The following is an 18,921-nucleotide window of genomic DNA, read 5'->3' on the forward strand; positions in this document are numbered from 1 at the left end:
AGATAGGTATGCAAATACTGACAAAGCTCTAGCTACTACAGTTTTCCTACATTGTCTTCTTAAAATTTTGTAATTTTACATTGATATTTCACATTTAAATCTATGATCCAATTGGACTTAATTTTTAAATAAAGTCTCAGATTCTTTTTCTCTTTTGCATATGAATGTTCAGTATTCCCAGCAGTCTTTGATGAAAACACTGTCCCATTTCTATTTATTTGCTTTAGCATTTTGGCACAAATAATTTTGTTATAGTTGGTTAGGGTCATTTCTGGGTTATCTATTGTGTTCCACTGATCTGTGTGACTGTACTCAGAGAATATTACTCTTCCTTAGTTAATGTGGATATATAATAACTGTTGACATGATTAGAGTGATTCCTTCTGCTTTATTCTTTTGCGAAGTCGTTTTAGGTGATCTAGTGCCTTTGCCTTTTGATATGAATTTTTCATCAGTTAAAAAAACTTGCCAGCCAGGCACGGTGTCTCACACCTGTAGTCCCAGCACTCTGGGAGGCCAAGGCAGGCGGATCACCTGAGGTCGGGAGTTCTAGACTAGCATCTACTAAAAATACAAAATTAGCCAGGCGTGGTGGCGCATGCCTGTAATCCCAGCTACTCGGGAGGCTGAGGCAGGAGAATCGCTGGAACCCGGGAGGTGGAGGTTGTAGTGAGTCAAGATGGTGTCATTGCACCCCAGCCTGGGCAACAAGAGTGAAACTCCGTCTCAAAAAACAAAACAAAACAAAACAAAACAAAGAAACAAAAAACAACTTGCTGTGATTTTGAACCCTCCTGGGTTCAAGCGATTTTCTGCCTCAGCCTCCCTAATAGCTAGGATTACAGGCACCTGCCACCATGCCTGGCTAAGTTTTTTGTATTTTTAGTAGAGACGGGGTTTCACCATGTTGGCCAGGCTGGTCTCAAACTCCTGACCTCAGGTGATCCACCTGGCTCAGCCTCCCAAAGTGCTGGGATTACAGGAGTGAGCCACCATGCCCAACAGGAAACTCTTAATAATAAATCATGCTCCCTCACCTACAGAATCTTCTCCAGTTTTATGGCATTGAACCATAGATATTGGGTGTCAGATTTGATACCAGTGCCAAACTCTTCAACAGTTACACTTGCTTTAAAATACTTAGCAATTCACTAACTTCTCTGAAATGTAGTGTTTCTATATCTAAAGTAGAAACATTACTACCATGAGAATGTTAAAGGTGGGAGATAGCTTTTCCATGAGGACACAGCTTCTCCATTGATGGCTGGAATTTTGTTTTTCCTGCCAAACCAGTGGTACCACAGCATCTGGACTAGGGGTGTAACTGAGAACCACCATTTTTTCTAAGAGACGGTTATTTATTTCTTTCTCTTTTCTCATTTCCTTAGTTTCCCACTTCCTACGTAACCCTTTAAAAAATGCAAATATAGACTTTTACCTCCCCTTCACTAGACACTTCCTACAGGGCAAGTTCATCTAACTATGTGCTCCAAGCCAGAACTCTCCTCCAGAATTAACAGTCGATTTATAAACTAAAGCATGCTGGCCTCGGAACTCTCACCCACCAGGAGGTTGCCTGAAGAGACAACAGTTGAAAGCATGCCTGCTACTCTCTCCCTTCTGGTTACAGCTTGTTTCTGCCCATGAAAAAGCCAAGTCAACTGCCTAATAGATAAGGCACCAAGCCAGCACACAGACCCCTGCCCTCTTCATCCCCTACCTTTTAAAAGTGCCTGCCTTCTGCTCTAAAAGCCAAGCAGTACACTTAAAGACAATACCTGTGCTTCCTACCCTACACTAGCTCTGGATTAAATAACTTTCTTTATACCAGATCTCCCTCTTGTTAACTGGACTTTGCAAACGGGAAGCCACTAATCTACTTTTCAGTTACAAGGGCTGATGCTTTCCTGGCTTCTCATTGTCCCTCCCAACCCATTCTACCTGGCTCATTCTTTAAACCAGTGGTCCCCAACCGTTTTAGCACCATGGACCGGTTTTGTGGAAGACAAGTTTTCCACCAGGAATGGTTTCGGGAATAAAGTGTTCCACCTCAGGCATTAGATTTTCATAAGGAGCGCCTAACCTATATCCTTCCTACGCACAGTTCACAATAGGGTTCACGCTCCTATGAGAATGTAATGCTGGGCAGATCTCACAGGAGGTGGAGCTCAGGCCATAATGCTCCCTCACCTGCCGCTCACTTCCTGTTGTGCCGCCCGGTTCCTAACAGGCAGTGGAACGGTACAGGTCTGTGGCCCTGGAGTTGGATATCCTTGCTTTAAACCCTGAGCCTCCTTTCAGCCATCTGATCGCTCAACAGTCACTCCCGCTAGCTCCTTGAATATTGTATCTCCTCGCTTGTTCCCTGTCCAAGAACACTCCTGTCAATCATGGGAGACATTTAGACTTCATAAATTCTTGTTTATTCAATATTTTCGTTCGAGAACTCTGGGAAGGACAACTGTCAGGGTAACAGCCTACATTCCCCACCAGGCGCCTGGGGCTATGAAATTCATTCCCCCGGGTGTTGCGGGAAGTGTAATCGAGGAGCACCATGTAGTCGAAACACTTGCGCCTAAAGGGTGAGATGATGGACATTTTCCTTTTGCATCCGAGGCCCTGCAATCCAGACACCTTGCGGGATTCCTGGTACTTTAGCTCAGGTAGGCGTTTCCGGGGACTTCTGGGGATTGTAGTCCGTTTTATGGGACGTGTAGTCCAGTGGTTCATGGAACACCGGGCATTTTGGCTCTGGCAGGTGATTCGGTGAATTCTGGGAAGGATAGTCCAGATACTCTGCGGAGTTGCGGGCCCTTTGGCTCAGGCGGGGGGGGTCTGGGGAATTCTGGGAAGTGGAGTCCAGACACTCTGGCGCAGAGGACACTTCCGGTCTCCGAGTCTGAGGTTCCTGCTTTAATGACCGGCGTCTTGCAGGATATTGTGAACGAGCCCCTTTTGCCTGAGGCTTGCAACCACCCGATGATCGATGATCGTCTCAGGGGAAAAGAAGCCTTGGCAAAGAGCAGAGGTTTAGAGGTGCGAGGGCGGGGAGGGTGTTTATTGTTCCCTTCAGTGGAGCCTTCTGGCGTCTGGGGGCTGTGCTGGCGTCCCCGGGGGTGGGATGGCGGGGGGTCCTGTGTGCCCTGCTCTGAGGGTTTTCAGGACTTTGACCTCGCTCAGTCCGCCTCCCTACATATGCGGCCTCTTTCTCGCAGTGTGATGTGAAATGTTACTTAATGTCTCTGTACTTCCCATTGCTGTTCTTTAAAATGGTGCATATAGGATCATCCTAACATTGTTTTGCGAATTGAAAGAGATAATACAAATGAAAGCCTTAAAGTTGTCCCTGTCACTTGGTGAGTGGTGGTCTCTTGTTTCCTGATATTTTAAAACGTTTGATATCATTTCAAAGCTATAGATAAATTGCCAAAACAGCATGAGAAATTCTCATATACTGTTTACCCAAATTTGCCAAATGTTTACATTTTTCCTGTTTGCTTTGATACCACCAGGAAAATACCTGTAACCAGAGACTGCTGATTGGTAGTTTTCTGCAGCAAGGAAGCCCACATACCATGGTAATTGTGGGGTGTCTTGGTAAGAGGCATTTAGGAAGGGCTGGTTATAGGGTTTCACATACCATGGTAGATAATATTGGATATTATATTAAATAATACTATTACCGATTACATATCAGATAGATGTGTTAAAAGAATACTAGTATTTGTAGTGTACTTACTAAATAGTGTTGGATAGCATATTGCCTAGCATCATGTTATCTAATCTGCAGTTCCATATATGAATTTGTTAAATTTGTCATTTAAAGTCCTTATGACTGTCCTCTGCCCCACCCTTCACCTATTCAAAGTCCAGCTTATGCATTGTCTTTAGCTGTCATATTTCCATAGTTGTTCATTTGGAGTTTGATATTGAAGGGGGCCTGCCTCTCCACACCTGTGGGTATTTGTTGCAAGGTGGAGACGAGAGACTGAGAAAAGAAATAAGGCACAGAGACAAAGTATAGAGGAAGAAAAGTGGGCCTGGGGGACCGGTGCTAGTCTCTGAGTTTCCTCAGTATTGATCACAATCTCTACGATCTTGGCGAGGGGGATGTGGCAGGATTATAGGGTAATAGTGGGGAGAGGGTCAGCAAGAAAACATGTGAGCAAAGGACTCTGTGTCATAAATAAGTTTAAGGAAATGTGCTGTGCCTGATTTATGTTTGACTTTACACAAACATCTCAGTGCTTTAAAGAGCAGTATTGCTGCCAGCATGTCTCACCTCCAGCCATAAGGTGGTTTTCTCCTATCTCAGTAAATAGAATGTATGATCGGGTTTTACACCGAGACATTCTATTCCCAGGGACGAGCAGGAGACAGATGCCCTCCTCTTATCTCAACTGAAAAGAGGCCTTCCTCTTTCACTAATCCTCCTCAGCACAAACCCTTTATGGGTGTTGGGCTGGGGGACGGTCAGGTCTTTCCCTTCCCAGGAGGCCATATCTCAGGCTGTCTCAGTGGGGGGAAACCTTGCACAATGCCCAGGTTTTCTTGGGCAGAGGTCCCTGTGGCTTTCCACAGTGCATTGTGTCCCCAGTTACTCGAGACTGGAGAATGGCAATGACTTTTACTAAGCATACTCCCTGCAAACACATTTTTACCAAAGCACACCCTGCAGAACCCTAAATCCATTAAACCTTGAGTCAATACAGCACATGTTTCTGGGAGCACAGGGTTGGGGCTAGGGTTACAGATTAAATTCTCAAGGCAGAAGAATTTTTCTTAGTACAGATGAAAATGGAGTTTCTTATGTCTTCCTTTTTCTACGTAGACGCAGTAACAGCCTGATCTCTCTTTCCTTCCCCCACAGATATATTTCACATTTAGGTTCAGATTATACATTGTTAGTGGGGATTCCACAGGAGTGCTGAGATGCCCTTTTCTTTTCTTTTTTTTTCTTTTTCTGTTTTTTGAGACAGAGTTTCACTCTTGTCACCCCGGCTGGAGTACAATGGTGAATTAAGATGCCCCTTTCATTGTAACATAACAAGGTCCAAGTGATGCTCGTTTGTCCCTTCATTGGTGATCTCAGCTTTGTCACTGGCCAAGAAGATGTCTTTCAGATTTGTCCACTCTTGTGTTACTTTTTTTTAAATTATGAAGTTTCTTATGGGAAAACACATTATTAGTGGGCATTTTCTTGTAAAGAAGAGCTTCCATTTCTCCTCTATTGGTTCATTGATGTGTTCAACTATAAATATTCTATCAATATGGACTCAGAATCCAGTCTTATTGATTCTAATGATATGTGCATTAACAGTTATTTAACTCTAGGTTTATTTTAGTTGTAGCATTCACCCATTTCAGGTGTACAAGTCAGTGATCTTTAGGAACTTTGATGTGGAGTAATCATCATCATAATTCAGCCGAGATCACTTTCATCCCCCAGTTGAACTCCTCATGCCCATTTACTTTAAACCTCATTCTCACCTCAACTTTAGAACAACTACTAACCTACTTTCTATATATATTTATCTATTCCAGACATTTCATGTAAATGGAATCGTAGGGTCTGTGGGTTTTTGTGACTTGCTTCTTTCACTTACTGTAATGTTTTCAAGGTTCACGGGTGTTGCTGCATGGCTCAGTGTTTCATTCCTTTACATTTCTGAATAAGATTCCATTGTGTGAATATGCCACAATTTTTCTATCCATTTACCCATAGGAGAGCTTCTTGGTTGTGTGCAATTTGGGGTTAGTATGAATAATGCTGCTGTGAGCATTCATGTGCTAATTGAAAATATGAGTCCTTGTTGGTGGGTGACATCCCTGACCACTCTTTCATGTCTCTTTTTCTGTCTTCATGGCACTTTCCAGACACAATTCTGCTTTCCCTTGAACTGCATCATTCAGGACTCTGCAAATTCCCTAAAGTAGGAGGAAAAATGACCACGTCCAAGGTGAGTAGGGCTTTCCTCTCTTACTGTTAAAATTCCATCTTACTACTCAGATTCTTCTGTGTTTTTCTGTCCTGGGAAGACTCAAGGAGAACAACAGGACTTTGAGGATCTCTTGTCGCCTGGCTAATTTTTGTATCATTAGTAGAGATGGGGTTTTATCATGTTGGTCAGGCTGGTCTTGAACTTCTGACTTCAAGTGATCTGCCCGCCTCGGCCTCTGAAAGTGCTGGGATTACAGGCGTGAGCCACTGCACCCAGCCAGAAAGCCTTCATTTAAAATGTCTAGTAATACTGGGCCGGGTGCAGTGGCTCACACCTATAATCCCAGCACTTTGGGAGGCTGAGGCAGGCAGATCACCTGAGGTCGGCAGTTCAAGACCAGTCTGACCAACATGGAGAAACCCCATCTCTACTAAAAATACAAAATCAGCTGGGCGTGGTGGAACATGCCTATAATCCCAGCTACTCGGTAGGCTGAAGCAGGAGAATCACTTCAAACCGGGAGGTAGAGGTTGCAGTGAGCTGAGATCAGGCCATTGCACTGCAGCCTGGGCAACAAGAGCGAAACTCTGTCTCAAAAAAAAAAAAAAATGTCTAGTAATACTGAAGATGGGCCAGTCACTTGTGTATTGTCACTCATTTACTTCTCAGAGCAGCAGAATGAGGAGGTTCCTGGTCTCTTCTTCTCCTAAACTCAGAAATATGAGAAACCTGCTCGGAATCACAGAGGCAGTCAAGGATCAGGAATCTTAGCCATTCTGCTCAAGTGAAAGAGAGACGAGAAGAAAGAAAAATTCTCCACTGAGAGTCTGGTGCCCTGTGGTATGAGTGTCTGGAGCGCTCCCTTGAGTGATGACATCCACAGGCAGTGCTTCTTCTCTTTGTCCTGCGTTGGTGTGACCTCTTCTTTTCCAGACCTGGCACCTACTCAGGTGTACTCATTATTCCAAGTACCTAAGGACAGTGATTACCACAGCTGTTCTTTAAAAAAATCTCTAAATTCCTCCTTATGACACAAGATGGCTCACACAATGTTTTTTTTTTTTTTTGAGACAGAGTCTCGCTCTGTTGCCCAGGCTGGAGTTCAGTGGCATGATCTCAGCTCACTGCAAGCTCTGCCTCCCGGGTTCACGCCATTCTCCTGCCTCAGCCTCCCGAGTAGCTGGGACGACAGGTGCCCACGACCACGCCCAGCTAAATTTTTTTTTTTGTATTTTTAGTAGAGACAGGGTTTCACCATGTTAGCCAGGATGGTCTTGATCTCCTGACCTTGTGATCTACCCGCCTCGGCCTCCCAAAGTGTTGGGATTACAGGCATGAGCCACTGTGCCCAGCCCGCCTCACACATTGTTACCAGAAAAAAATGACAACCTGGGGCAAAGATATTTACCCCTTGGATAGTTAAGGAAGAATAAATCCACAATAAGAATCTTCTAAAAGGATAAAGAAAATAGTTCAAACAGTGGAACAAAGAACACTAAAAGGCAATTGTAAAAGAAGAAATAGAGATGGCAAAAGTGATGATATTCATTTATAATAATAAGTGAGAATAATAGGATGAATTATTCTTCCTAATCAGATTACCAAAACCATGGGAATATTTATAAACTACTCTTGGCCATGATAAGGAGAATTAGGGTACTTGTATTCTGTTGAATGATTAGAGGGCTAGGGAAAAAAGTGAGATGAAAGTATGCAGTTATATGATGATAATATTAAATGTGGTTATTTTTCACATTTTAATTTTCTTTTTTTTTTTTTTTTTTTTTTTTTGAGACGGAGTCTCGCTCTGTTACCCAAGCTGGAGTGCACTGGCCAGATCTCAGCTCACTGCAGGCTCTGCCTCCCGGGTTCACGCCATTCTCCTGCCTCAGCTTCCCGAGTAGCTGGGACTACAGGCGCCCGCCACCTCACCCGGCTAGTTTTTTGTATTTTTTAGTAGAGACAGGGTTTCACCATGTTAGCCAGGATGGTCTCGATCTCCTGACCTTGTGATCCGCCCACCTCGGCCTCCCAAAGTGCTGGGATTACAGGCTTGAGCCACCGTGCCCGGCCCACATTTTAATTTTCATATGAAATTATTTTATATGAGAGAGGAGAGTCGTTCTTACATCTTACTACTTACTATATCATCTTTGCAGGATTGATAATGGAAAACATGTAAAAATAAATATTTATTCTTTAGTGTAGCTAAAACTAGATCATCAGTTCCCTGGAATCCTGTGGAACCCTGAAATAGATAATGGTAATAACAGTAATAAGTAATACCAGCTAATGTTCATTAAACACTTAGTCTGTGCCATAGACTTTTCAAAATACTGTATATTTCCTTGCTTAATTCTTGGAAAAACTCTGTCATATAAGAACTGTTATTCACAGAGGGAACAAAGCTTGTAGGCAAACATGGTTAGAAATGGGCAGACTCTTAGGATGTGCACTGAGGCATACTGGCTTTTGATCAGGACACTAAATGCTGCAATAAGCATATGTGGTTTGTGCCTTGCAAGTGCAGAAGACACACCGAGTACCATGGAGCAGGTTCACTGTGCACTGTTTACCAACTTGTGTGAGTCCTGTGGGACAGAACACACTCACATGTAACAGATTACATGAAGCAGATTTATGACTATAGATTGGCAACAGGGGAGCCCAGAAGCCTGGGGTCCACTGTGAGCTGGCCATCCAGGGCTCAAGAAAACTACCTTGAGCAGATGGAATCTTGACTGCATGTGCCCCATTTGCACCAGAGCTGAGGCACCCCAGAAGGTAACCTGCCCCTGTTTATATACTTCAGGGTGCCATGACTCATGGAGAAAAACTTGAAGGACATCCTGCTTCCAGGTGAAAGAGGAACAAAGCCCAGACTGTCAAAGGCAGTTAGTTACTCCCCATAATACTGCATTCCTAGAATAATCTACAGTTATTCTTGAGAACTGCAAGCAAGAAAGGGGAGAGAACTGAGTCTGCCCATTTCTAACCATGTGACCTCGGACATGTTTGCCTACAACTGTCCTGCAGTCCCTCCCCTGACCTAGATATCCCCCTTAGCCAACTGGTCCATTTCATGTGCCCATCGACCTCCCTAGGCCTGGAGGTGTTGGTTGATCTTGTTAGATCAGTGTAATACCTTGACTGACACAATCTCTGCCAACTTCATGGAATTATAGCTGGAATACATTCTGTGGACCCCAGAGGAGCATGACTACAAGCAGCACGGCCAGACCTTCCTGAAGTAGCAATCCTGCCTGGGTCCCAGTTATCAAAATAAGAAGCTGCTGAAGATACCAAAGAAGAATCATTCAGGTGGCCCCAGTGTCTGAAGCCAGTGGGCCTGCTTCTGGGTTGCCTCTCATTGAGTTTTTACAATAGCTGTGTATCCAGAGAAGGCCAGAGGTGTTGGCAGTCGCAGACTCACTCCTCCCAGTAGGGCTGAAAGCACAGAGCACTTGAGTCTTTTGAACCTTCCTGAGGGAGTGAAGGGATGTTGCTGGGCTCCCGAGGCAGTGGCCGTGGAAGAAGCAGTATCTATCGACCATTGTCTCACCATTTTTCATGGGAATTGACTTGTAGGTGTAGAACATAATTCTGGAAGCCAGCTACAACTCCAGGCAGGTCCCCAGTCAGCCTGGGGCACAGCTTTAGCCTTCTTGCCCAGTGGTACATCTTGCTCCCAGGGTGACATCTAAGGGCACCCCCGGCATGCCTAATGTTTAGGATCTAACAGTCTGCCAGCTTTCCAGGCATGACATTGCCAACCCTGTATCTGGGTCACACTCCAAACTACCCACAGAGAAAGCCATAAGGCTCAAGTGCACACAGCACCCATTCCCTTGTTTGGCTGTTCTGTGACCCATTTGTGGGAATGGGTATATTATCTTTTGCCATCCAGATCTCATTTTTGGCACAGTTGCATAAGGTCAGTTCCCCCCGTATGACATTCATGCGGCCCTTACAGACAGGAATGCCACTCATCCAGTCCTGGTTTTCATTATATGGAACATTTCTCATCCAGGTAATCAAAGGAACATGGTGCGAGCAAGCACAGTCCACTGTAGCTTTGTTGAAGTTGTATGATTATGTTAGCTTACACCAGTTACCACTGGGCCCTCCAGCTCTCTCTCATGTGGCAGGTGCCAGGTCCTGACTTGACAAGCCAGGGTTATGGAGCTGTTGGTGTGCACTGTGGCATGAGGGATGCTGGTGTGGTTTATCATGGTCAAGATGAGAGGGTCACTGTGGTTGGTGATAGAATAAATCCAGAGGAGCAGATGGAACACTTAGCCAGGTTGACATGAAGTGACTGCAGCTTGACATAACTTAAGGAATGTGCTGTGCTTCCAGGCCTCTGCTGCCACACCCTTGGGGGAAACAGCAGATTAATAGCTGTTGGATAGGGGGTGGGCTGAGGTGGTGTAGCGACCCAGTCTGTCTGTCCCTGTCCTGAGGCTACTACCACTGTAGACATCCATTCCCCTGGTTGTTTGGCCCAGACCTTCCTGCCTGAGTTGTTCAGTCAGGAAGGGAGGTCATGTCCTGTATAAAAAGATATGCCTGATAGTGCCAGCCACCCAAATGGAAGGATCAGGTGTCCCCAGTACCATCAGAAGGACCCTGGTACCCCCTACAGTATTCTGTGGTCTCATTCTTCACCACTGTGGGATCCCGTGGAGGTCAGGAGGACCTTTGTCGGTTACTGTGATGATCTGAACCACAAACTACCAACAGCTTGTGCACTATAAAGGTGAAAAGGAAAAATAATTATTGGGAATACTGAGATTGGGGTTTCACAGCCACAGCCTCACCAACCGGCTGCCAGGTTGGGCAGATACTGACTGAATTGCTCACTGTTGCTGGGACTATTAGCAAGGTTCATTGAAAGCTATATACCTGTAGCCCAGGATGCAGCATTTAGACTCCTAGGGGGCTACATACAAGTAAACTCAATGAGTTCACTAAATAAGACTACAGCACTTCTCCATCATTGGACTTCTGATGACGCTTGGGACAATTAAGGTGTGTCATTGTCAGGACACAGACTAGAATGAATGGGAATTCTATAAGTTGACCTACATCTCTGAAGATCCAGAAAAACTTTCCATTTTTCCCCTTGACCTCCTCAGTGTTGCTTCTCTCCCAGTAACCATTGGTTGTGAGATTGAGGTTGCATATGTTTGATGCTGTAGGAGGCAGTGACCTTCAAGGACGTGGTAGTGTTCTTCACTGAGGAGGAGCTGAGGCTGCTGGACTCTGCCCAGAGGAAGCTGTATCGAGATGTGATGCTGGAGAACTTCAGGAACCTGCTGTCAGTGGGTGAGGACAGGCATCTTCTATAAGGGAATGTCAGGTCCCAGGAGTGGTTTTGTATCCTAGGGTGTTCAAGTTTAAGTGTGCAGTGGGAACCTAAATTTCCAGTAAGTGTTACCCTGATATTATCTAGAATATGTTGGGATTAGGCATGTGACTTTGCCTGTTTACGGGGCATCAACCATTCCACCGAGATACCTTCCACTTTCTAAGGGAGGAAAAGTTTTGGATGATAGATATAGCAACCCAAAGAGAAGGGAATTCAGGTAAGAAGCAAGCAACTGTGTGTCCTTGTTTGTGACTTTCATCTGTTTTACTTCTGTGCATGTTCAACTGCATTACCTTGTTCTAAATGGCCAAACATCTTTCCTGGATTATTATAACCTCCTTCCAGCTGGTGGCCCTGCTCCGTGCCTTCCCACCCTGACATCTGTTCTCCTCATGGTGGCTAAAGTGATCCTTAGGACATGGAGGTCAGATTGTCATTCCTCAGCTTAAGAGCCATTCTGGCTTATTTTTATGAAAACCTCTTTAAGTGGCTTCTAGAAACCCCTGTGGTCTACTCTTCATTCTTCACTGCCTCTTCACTACATCTCCCATACTCTCCCTCTTTCTCTATCTTTTCTGGCCACCTTGTCATCCCTCTTGTTTCTCCGTCCTGCCAAGTACACTGTATCACCTGTTGCTGGTACCCAATGACCACAAACTTAGATGATTAAATAAGAGGCATTTATTATTTCTCTGTGATTTAGGCCTGAAGTGTAACACATCTCACTGGACAAAAATCAAGCTGTCTTAGGGCTTTGTTCCTTTCTGGATGTTCATGGAGAGAAGCCTTCATTTGTTTTACCAGTCCCTAGACACCGTCCACACTCCTTGGCTCTAGTTTCCATTCTTCCATCTTTGAAGGCAGCTACATTGCATCCTTGACCATTCTTCCAGAGTCACTCTCCCTCTGCCACTCTTCTTTTTTTTTTTTTTTTTTTTTATTTTTCTTCATAATTTATTGTGATGTTATCAACATCAAGTAAAATGCTCATTTTCATCATTTGCTTCTGTTCATGTTTTCTTGAACAAGTCGTCAATTTTCCTTCCAAAATGTTGCATGCCACACTTGAGGCAACGAACCAGAAGTATTTTTAAACATGACAGCTAAGAACATTCATCTACAGCAACCTATATGCTCAATACATGAAGTGTGATCCTAGTCGTTTTTTCACAGCCTTCTACAAGTTTTTGGAAAACATTTGTCATGATGACCTTCATACACCTTCACCGCAAAGGCTTTCTTGCACCTCGCAGAGCACAGCTACGGGCCCGCAGGCTCCGCTGCCGCCACCACACCAGCATGACAGACGGTTCTTCGCGCTTCTTCCTCCCTCGCCGGTCGCGCGGGAAAAGCGCCACTCTTCTTATGCCTATGTCTTCCACCTTTCAGGTCCCTTGTGATTGTATTCATCACTCCTGCATGATCCAAGTTGACTTTCCTACTTTCTGCTTAGCTGATTAGTGACCTCAATGACATCTGCAGCCTTAATCTGCCTTGCTGTGTAATGTTTCAGATTCATAGGTCCTGAAGGTTGGATGTAGACATCTTTCAGGAACAATTATGTTCCCTACCACAGAAGCTTCTGCCTCAGAGCCCTCACTTGCTTTTGTCTCTGACTGGAATCCTCTGTCCCCACAAAACTTACTGACCCCCTCCCTTAGTTTATGCAGGTCTCTGCTGCGTTTTAATATCATGGGAGAGGTCATCTTCAAGCACCCTATTGAAAATACCATCCTATCTTTACTTGGCCTGCAAGTATTATGTGTCATATGCTTTTGTTTACTGGTAGATCACTTATTCCCTTTCAAATATAATCTCTACAAGGTGTTTATCTGTTTGTTTATGACTGTATTTTCAGCGCCTAGAATAGTTCTAGTACATGGAGGGATCTATAAATATTTAGTATCCTGATGAATGAATTAATGGATGGGGGGACTTCACTGCCTGTAGGAATCATGGAGCTACCTGATAAGTAATACATGAACCAGAGTGAATGAAATGTATTAGTCCCTTGGAAGCCATAGGGATTTGATTTCAGGACCCCACATGGATACCGAAAGCCAGAGATGTTCAAGTTCCTGATATATGTGCAGTATTTGCCTATAACCTATGTACATCCTCCCATATACTTTAAATCATGTCTAGACCAGTTATAATACCAAATGCAATGCCTACCTGTCACTTCATTCACAAGGATTCAACATAGGACTCAGTTTGTGAGAAATTCCAGTTTTGCTCTTTGGAACTGAAATTTTTTTCCCTAAATAATTTTTAAGCAATGTTGGTTGAATCCATGGGTGCCAAACCCATGGATATGGAGGGCTGATTATATATTGCAGAACAGTTTTTTTTTTTTCCTCTGTGGATGACTGCTTATCCATTTTCAACTTTCTTAGGTTTCCTTGACATGACTGGTTTTATGTGTGTGCAGTTGACCCATGTCCTGTGGAAACTTCTAAGCATAGCATTTTTTTTCATGACCACGCTGAGTAATATGCCTTCCCTGGGACCCACCCTGGAGCTTTCCATAGGGAGCACATTTATATCTGGGAAGAAAGTCTTTTTGAATGAGGATTTCCAGCTACATTTCCTTTGAAAGATTTACCCATTTGCAGCCCATTTGCCTTTTCCAAAGTCGGCCTGCACTTCACTGCCCCCAGGTTCCTCCTTCCTTCCCTTAGAGGGGGAAGAATGAGGATGAGAGGATGCAAATTATGTAGCTGAATGTTGACTCTGTTTCTGGTCATCTTTCTTCAAAAATGTGTATATTTCCCTCATCTTTATATTATGCAAATTTAATTGTCAAAAAGTTAAAAAGATACAGATTTTACAGGCTTTTTGTTTATTTTTATAGATTTAGTGCTATATTTTGAACTGGTAAATGGTATGACCTGGAAGGAATTGGGGAATTACCTTCTCAAAATAGAAAGATCCTGAGAGACCTTCCCTTCTCCTTAAAGACCTCTTATTTATAAGTCACAGTGTATTAAATATATCCCTGTACTGGTGAGAGGATTGTTCCCTTGACCGTCTTTGTGGGTGGAAACTGCAGGGTTTGTTTCACGCAGCCCTCCGCTGTCCACTCCTTGCGGGAGAGAGCGTGCAAGCGAGCGAGTGCCGGAACTGGAGCAAATGAATGCTGGAATTGGCTGATCACTCCTCTCTGGCGGGAGCAGGCTCTGTGCATGCCCCACAGCAGTGTCCAAGCATGTTACAACACCTGCTGTTTCATCTCTGCCATCTGGGGATGGCCAAGTGCCAGCCAGCTCAGTGGAGCTTCAGGGTAGCTGCCCCTGCCCTCTTGGCAGCTGGGTTCTTGTCCAGCATCCAGGAAGAACCAGGTCACACGAACTGTGTGAAAGGTGATGAATGCAGAAGACTTATTGAGCAGTAGGTGGCTCTCAGCAGAAAAGGAGGCTGGAAAGGGGATGGGAAGGTGATCTGTTTCTGAAGCCAGGCCATTTGTGGCTGGACCACTTTCCAAAGCCACACCTTCTGAAGTTAGCCACATCTATCCATAGTTTCTGACACTCAGTTGCTGCTCTGCTTACTGCTCAGCAACTTGTATCCTTGCCACTCAGCTGCTTGTGTTGCTCTGCCAGCTGAAATCTTTTATGGGCACAGGATAGTGGCAGGCAGGCCAAAAAAGCAACATTTGGGCAGAAAAATGGGGTCATCTGTTTCCATTTAGGGCGGAGGTTCTAGGCTTAAGGGTGGAGTTTGGCCAGGAGCCCAGCCCTTCTTTGTCACCACTGTTCACTAATAGGTATCCACTTACCTGTTAATATTTTCCAAGATTCAACTTTTGGAACTTAACTCTCCATCAGAAAAATTTACCTGTTTCAGGACTTGGTAATATCCTGACAAAGTTTTGAACATTTTGTGAGCATGAACCATAGTAAGAAACACCTCTTTCAGTATAACCTGGACATTTTTCATGCGTGTAGATGTATGTGAGTGAAATGTCAGATGTAGCTGACATTTCATGTAACAATAGCTTTCCTGCTTGTCTCCACGTTGTGATAATTTTCATTCTGATTCCTTTCTATGAATGTCTATTGCAGGTTTTAACTTTATTTCAGCTCACTGATGTGTAGTCTTGAATATGAAAACAGTTATAAAGGCCAGTTTACCTACATTATAGGCTTTCTTTTCATTCCAAGTGATTCTTCACATCATTGATTGTCTGATCAGGAGCATCCTCCTTTGTGGACCCCTGGAAGGACAGCCTTTCAGATTCCCCTCAGAACTGCAGTTGTCTGTCCCTGTACTCTTTCAGATAACCAAGTTACTATCCATATCAAAACAGAAAAATAAGATTAAGTATTTTATATGTGTCATGCAAAATTCTTGTACAGGAATACTTTCGATTTGTAGATATAAACACTCTAAGGTGTTTGATGTTTAGTATCATGGAGAGTTAAACTAAAAAGTTTAATGGGACATTTTACAGAGAACTGCTCTCACTTCACTCCAAGTGCAAATTCAGGAGTTTTTCAAAACTACCTTCACTTTCAATAATTTCCTAGAAAGACTCTCAGAACTCACTGGATGCATTTCTTCTCATAGTTACTGACATTTACAGGGAAAAGATGCATATTATAGTTAGCCGGGGGAAAAACCAAATAAGGCAGAGTCCAGTGAAGCACCAAATGTGGATCTCCTATTGTATTCTCACAGTAGAGTGGGGCATGTTACATACCCAAAATTATCATGTGACTTAGACACAGGGAACTACCAGTCAGGGAAAGTCAACTGAGTGCTGGGATCAGAGTAATTATTGGGGCTCCATTACACAGCCATAATTGGTTAGTTGATTCTTGTGTGGTTAGTCTTTTGGTCCACTGGTTCCCTGTGACCTAAAGTCCCACATTAAATCACACTGTTATTTTTTCTGACATGGAGAATGCCACCTGCCATTTCCCATCCCCCAAAGCTGTGGCTAGTCACAACCCTAAATTATATTATTTCACTATCAAGAGTTACCCAAGATTTGCCCCAAGCAAACAGAGAGACATTCCTCAGGCGTGCCCCTTCAAGATCCTACAGATTACCTCTCAGATACTGAGGACAAAGTCCCGAGCTCTTTTTAGTTAGGTTAACTTCTTTTCTTATTTTTAAAAATGTTTTTTGGCCGGGCGCGGTGGCTCAAGCCTGTAATCCCAGCACTTTGGGAGGCCGAGACGGGCGGATCACGAGGTCAGGAGATCAAGACCATCCTGGCTAACATGGTGAAACCCCGTCTCTACTAAAAATACAAAAAACTAGCCAGGCGATGTGGCGGGCGCCTGTAGTCCCAGCTACTCGGGAGGCTGAGGCAGGAGAATGGCGTGAACCTGAGAGGCGGAGCTTGCAGTGAGCTGAGATCCAGCCACTGCACTCCAGCCTGGGCGGCAGAGCGAGACTCCGTCTCAAAAAAAAAAAAAAAAAAAAAATGTTTTTTAAGCCACCTCGTACAGAAAGGAAGGTTAACTTCTTTATAAGGAAATACAATATACAGGCAAATATACAAAGTATTTATTATGTTACTGCTTTCCCTTAGAGTTCCTTTTGATTCATATTTCATTATGTACATAATAGTTTAGTAATTTATCATGTAAGATTTCAGACTGAGTTGGAAATTTTAAAAATAGTAACAGGTTAAATGTATGTGTCATATTAATTTTTTATTTCTATCAAGGATTTTATATTTGAGATGTGGTATGGTTCTTTCTTTCTCCTTTTCCTTTTCCTTTTCCTTTTCCTTTTCTTTTCCTTTCCTTTCCTTTCCTTCTTTTTTTGAGACAGAGTCTCACTCTGTCGCCCAGGCTGGAGTGCAGTGGCACAATCTTGGTTCACTGCAACCTGTGCCTCCTGGGTTCAATCAATTCTCCTGCCTCAGTCTCCCAAGTATCTGGGATTATAGGTGTGTGCCACTATACCTGGCTGATTTTTATATTTTTAGTAGAGACAGGGTTTCACTATGTTGGTCAGGCTGGTCCTGAACTCCTGACCTCAAGTGATCCACAGGCCTCAACCTCCCAAAGTGCTTCAGCCTCCCAAAGTGCTGGGATTATGGGTGTGAGCCACCGTGCCCAGCGACATGGTACGGTTTTAGATTGCTCTCATGCAAACCAGAAACCAGGGTGCACTTGGAAAACAAAAACTGAATATTCATTGAAGTTTCCTACCATGTCCTAAGTGTGAACTCTTAAAAACACTGAACAGGGCATAGCTTGTCCTGATCTCTTAATTTTGTATTCTGATAGGAGGCAGGATCCAACCTGAGATGAAGACTGTTCAAGAAGCAGGACCACATGAAGGGTTGTCCTGCCAGCAGATCTGGAAAGAAATTGCAAGTGATTTAACCAGGCCTCAAGACTCTACCATAAATAGCTCTCAGTTCTTTGAACAGGGTGATGCCCACTCCCAGGTTGAGGAAGGATTATCTATAATGCATACAGGACAGAAACCTTCTGATCGTGGGAAGTGTAAACAATCCTTTAGTGATGTTTCCATCTTTGATCTTCCTCAGCAAATACACTCAACAGAGAAGTCTCATTCCCGTGATGAGTGTGGAAAAAGCTTCTGTTACATCTCAGCACTTCATATTCATCAGAGAGTCGACCTGGGAGAGAAACTCTTTAAGTGTGACGTGTGTGGTAAGGAATTCAGTCAGAGTTTACATCTGCAAACACATCAGAGAGTCCACACTGGGGAGAAACCTTTCAAATGTGAACAATGTGAGAGAGGCTTCAGAAGTAGATCAGCACTTACAGTTCATTGCAAATTACACATGGGAGAGAAACATTATAATTGTGAGGCATGTGGGAGGGCTTTCATTCATGATTTCCAGCTTCAGAAACATCAGAGAATTCACACAGGGGAGAAGCCATTCAAATGTGAGATATGTAGTATGAGCTTCCGTCTTAGGTCAAGTCTTAATAGGCATTGTGTGGTCCACACAGGAAAGAAACCAAACAACACTGGGGAATATGGAAAAGGCTTCATCGGTAGGCTGGATTTGTGTAAGCATCAGACGATCCACACAGGAGAGAAACCATATAATTGTAAAGAATGTGGGAAGAGCTTCAGACGGTCCTCATATCTTTTGATCCATCAGCGAGTCCACACTGGAGAAAAGCCATACAAATGTGACAAGTGTGGGAAGAGCTACATTACTAAGTCAGGTCTTGACTTGCACCATAGAGCCCACACAGGAGAGAGACCTTATAACTGTGATGACTGTGGGAAGAGCTTTAGACAGGCCTCAAGTATTTTGAATCATAAGAGACTCCACTGCCGGAAAAAACCATTCAAATGTGAGGACTGTGGAAAGAAGCTTGCACACCGGTCATACCGTAAAGACCAACCAAGAGACCACAGTGGAGAAAATCCATCCAAATGTGAGGACTGTGGGAAGCGCTACAAGAGGCGCTTGAATCTTGATATAATTTTATCATTATTTTTAAATGACACATAAGTGTACATATTTAAGGGGAAAAATTTGATATTTAAATATACGTATATGATGTATAATGATCAAATCAGTGTAATTAGCATATTTATCACCTCAAACAATGATCTCTTCTTTGTGTTGGGAAAATTAAAAATTCGTTGTTCTAGCAA

General features: G+C 43.8%; 1 protein-coding gene across 5 annotated transcripts; it reads left to right on the forward strand.

Annotated features, from left to right (window-relative positions):
* Positions 1-2,913: 2,913 nt before the first annotated feature.
* Positions 2,914-18,921, forward strand: LOC104669478 (zinc finger protein 223). 5 transcript variants are annotated; one of them, XM_030941582.1, is made up of 6 exons: positions 2,914-3,036; positions 3,283-3,356; positions 3,513-3,578; positions 5,878-5,960; positions 11,144-11,270; positions 17,562-18,921. In XM_030941582.1, the coding sequence occupies exons 4-6, from the start codon at positions 5,946-5,948 to the stop codon at positions 18,773-18,775; spliced, it is 1,356 nt and encodes a 451-aa protein (XP_030797442.1). In that variant the 5' UTR covers positions 2,914-3,036; positions 3,283-3,356; positions 3,513-3,578; positions 5,878-5,945; the 3' UTR covers positions 18,776-18,921. The 5 variants fall into 5 exon arrangements, with proteins under 5 accessions (XP_030797442.1, XP_030797445.1, XP_030797441.1 ...); XM_030941585.1 differs by lacking the exon at positions 3,283-3,356 and having other exon boundaries at positions 17,562-17,954; positions 18,261-18,915; XM_030941581.1 differs by lacking the exon at positions 3,283-3,356.

The sequence above is a fragment of the Rhinopithecus roxellana genome, chromosome 12 (assembly GCF_007565055.1).
Source record: "Rhinopithecus roxellana isolate Shanxi Qingling chromosome 12, ASM756505v1, whole genome shotgun sequence".
NCBI lineage: Eukaryota > Metazoa > Chordata > Mammalia > Primates > Cercopithecidae > Rhinopithecus > Rhinopithecus roxellana.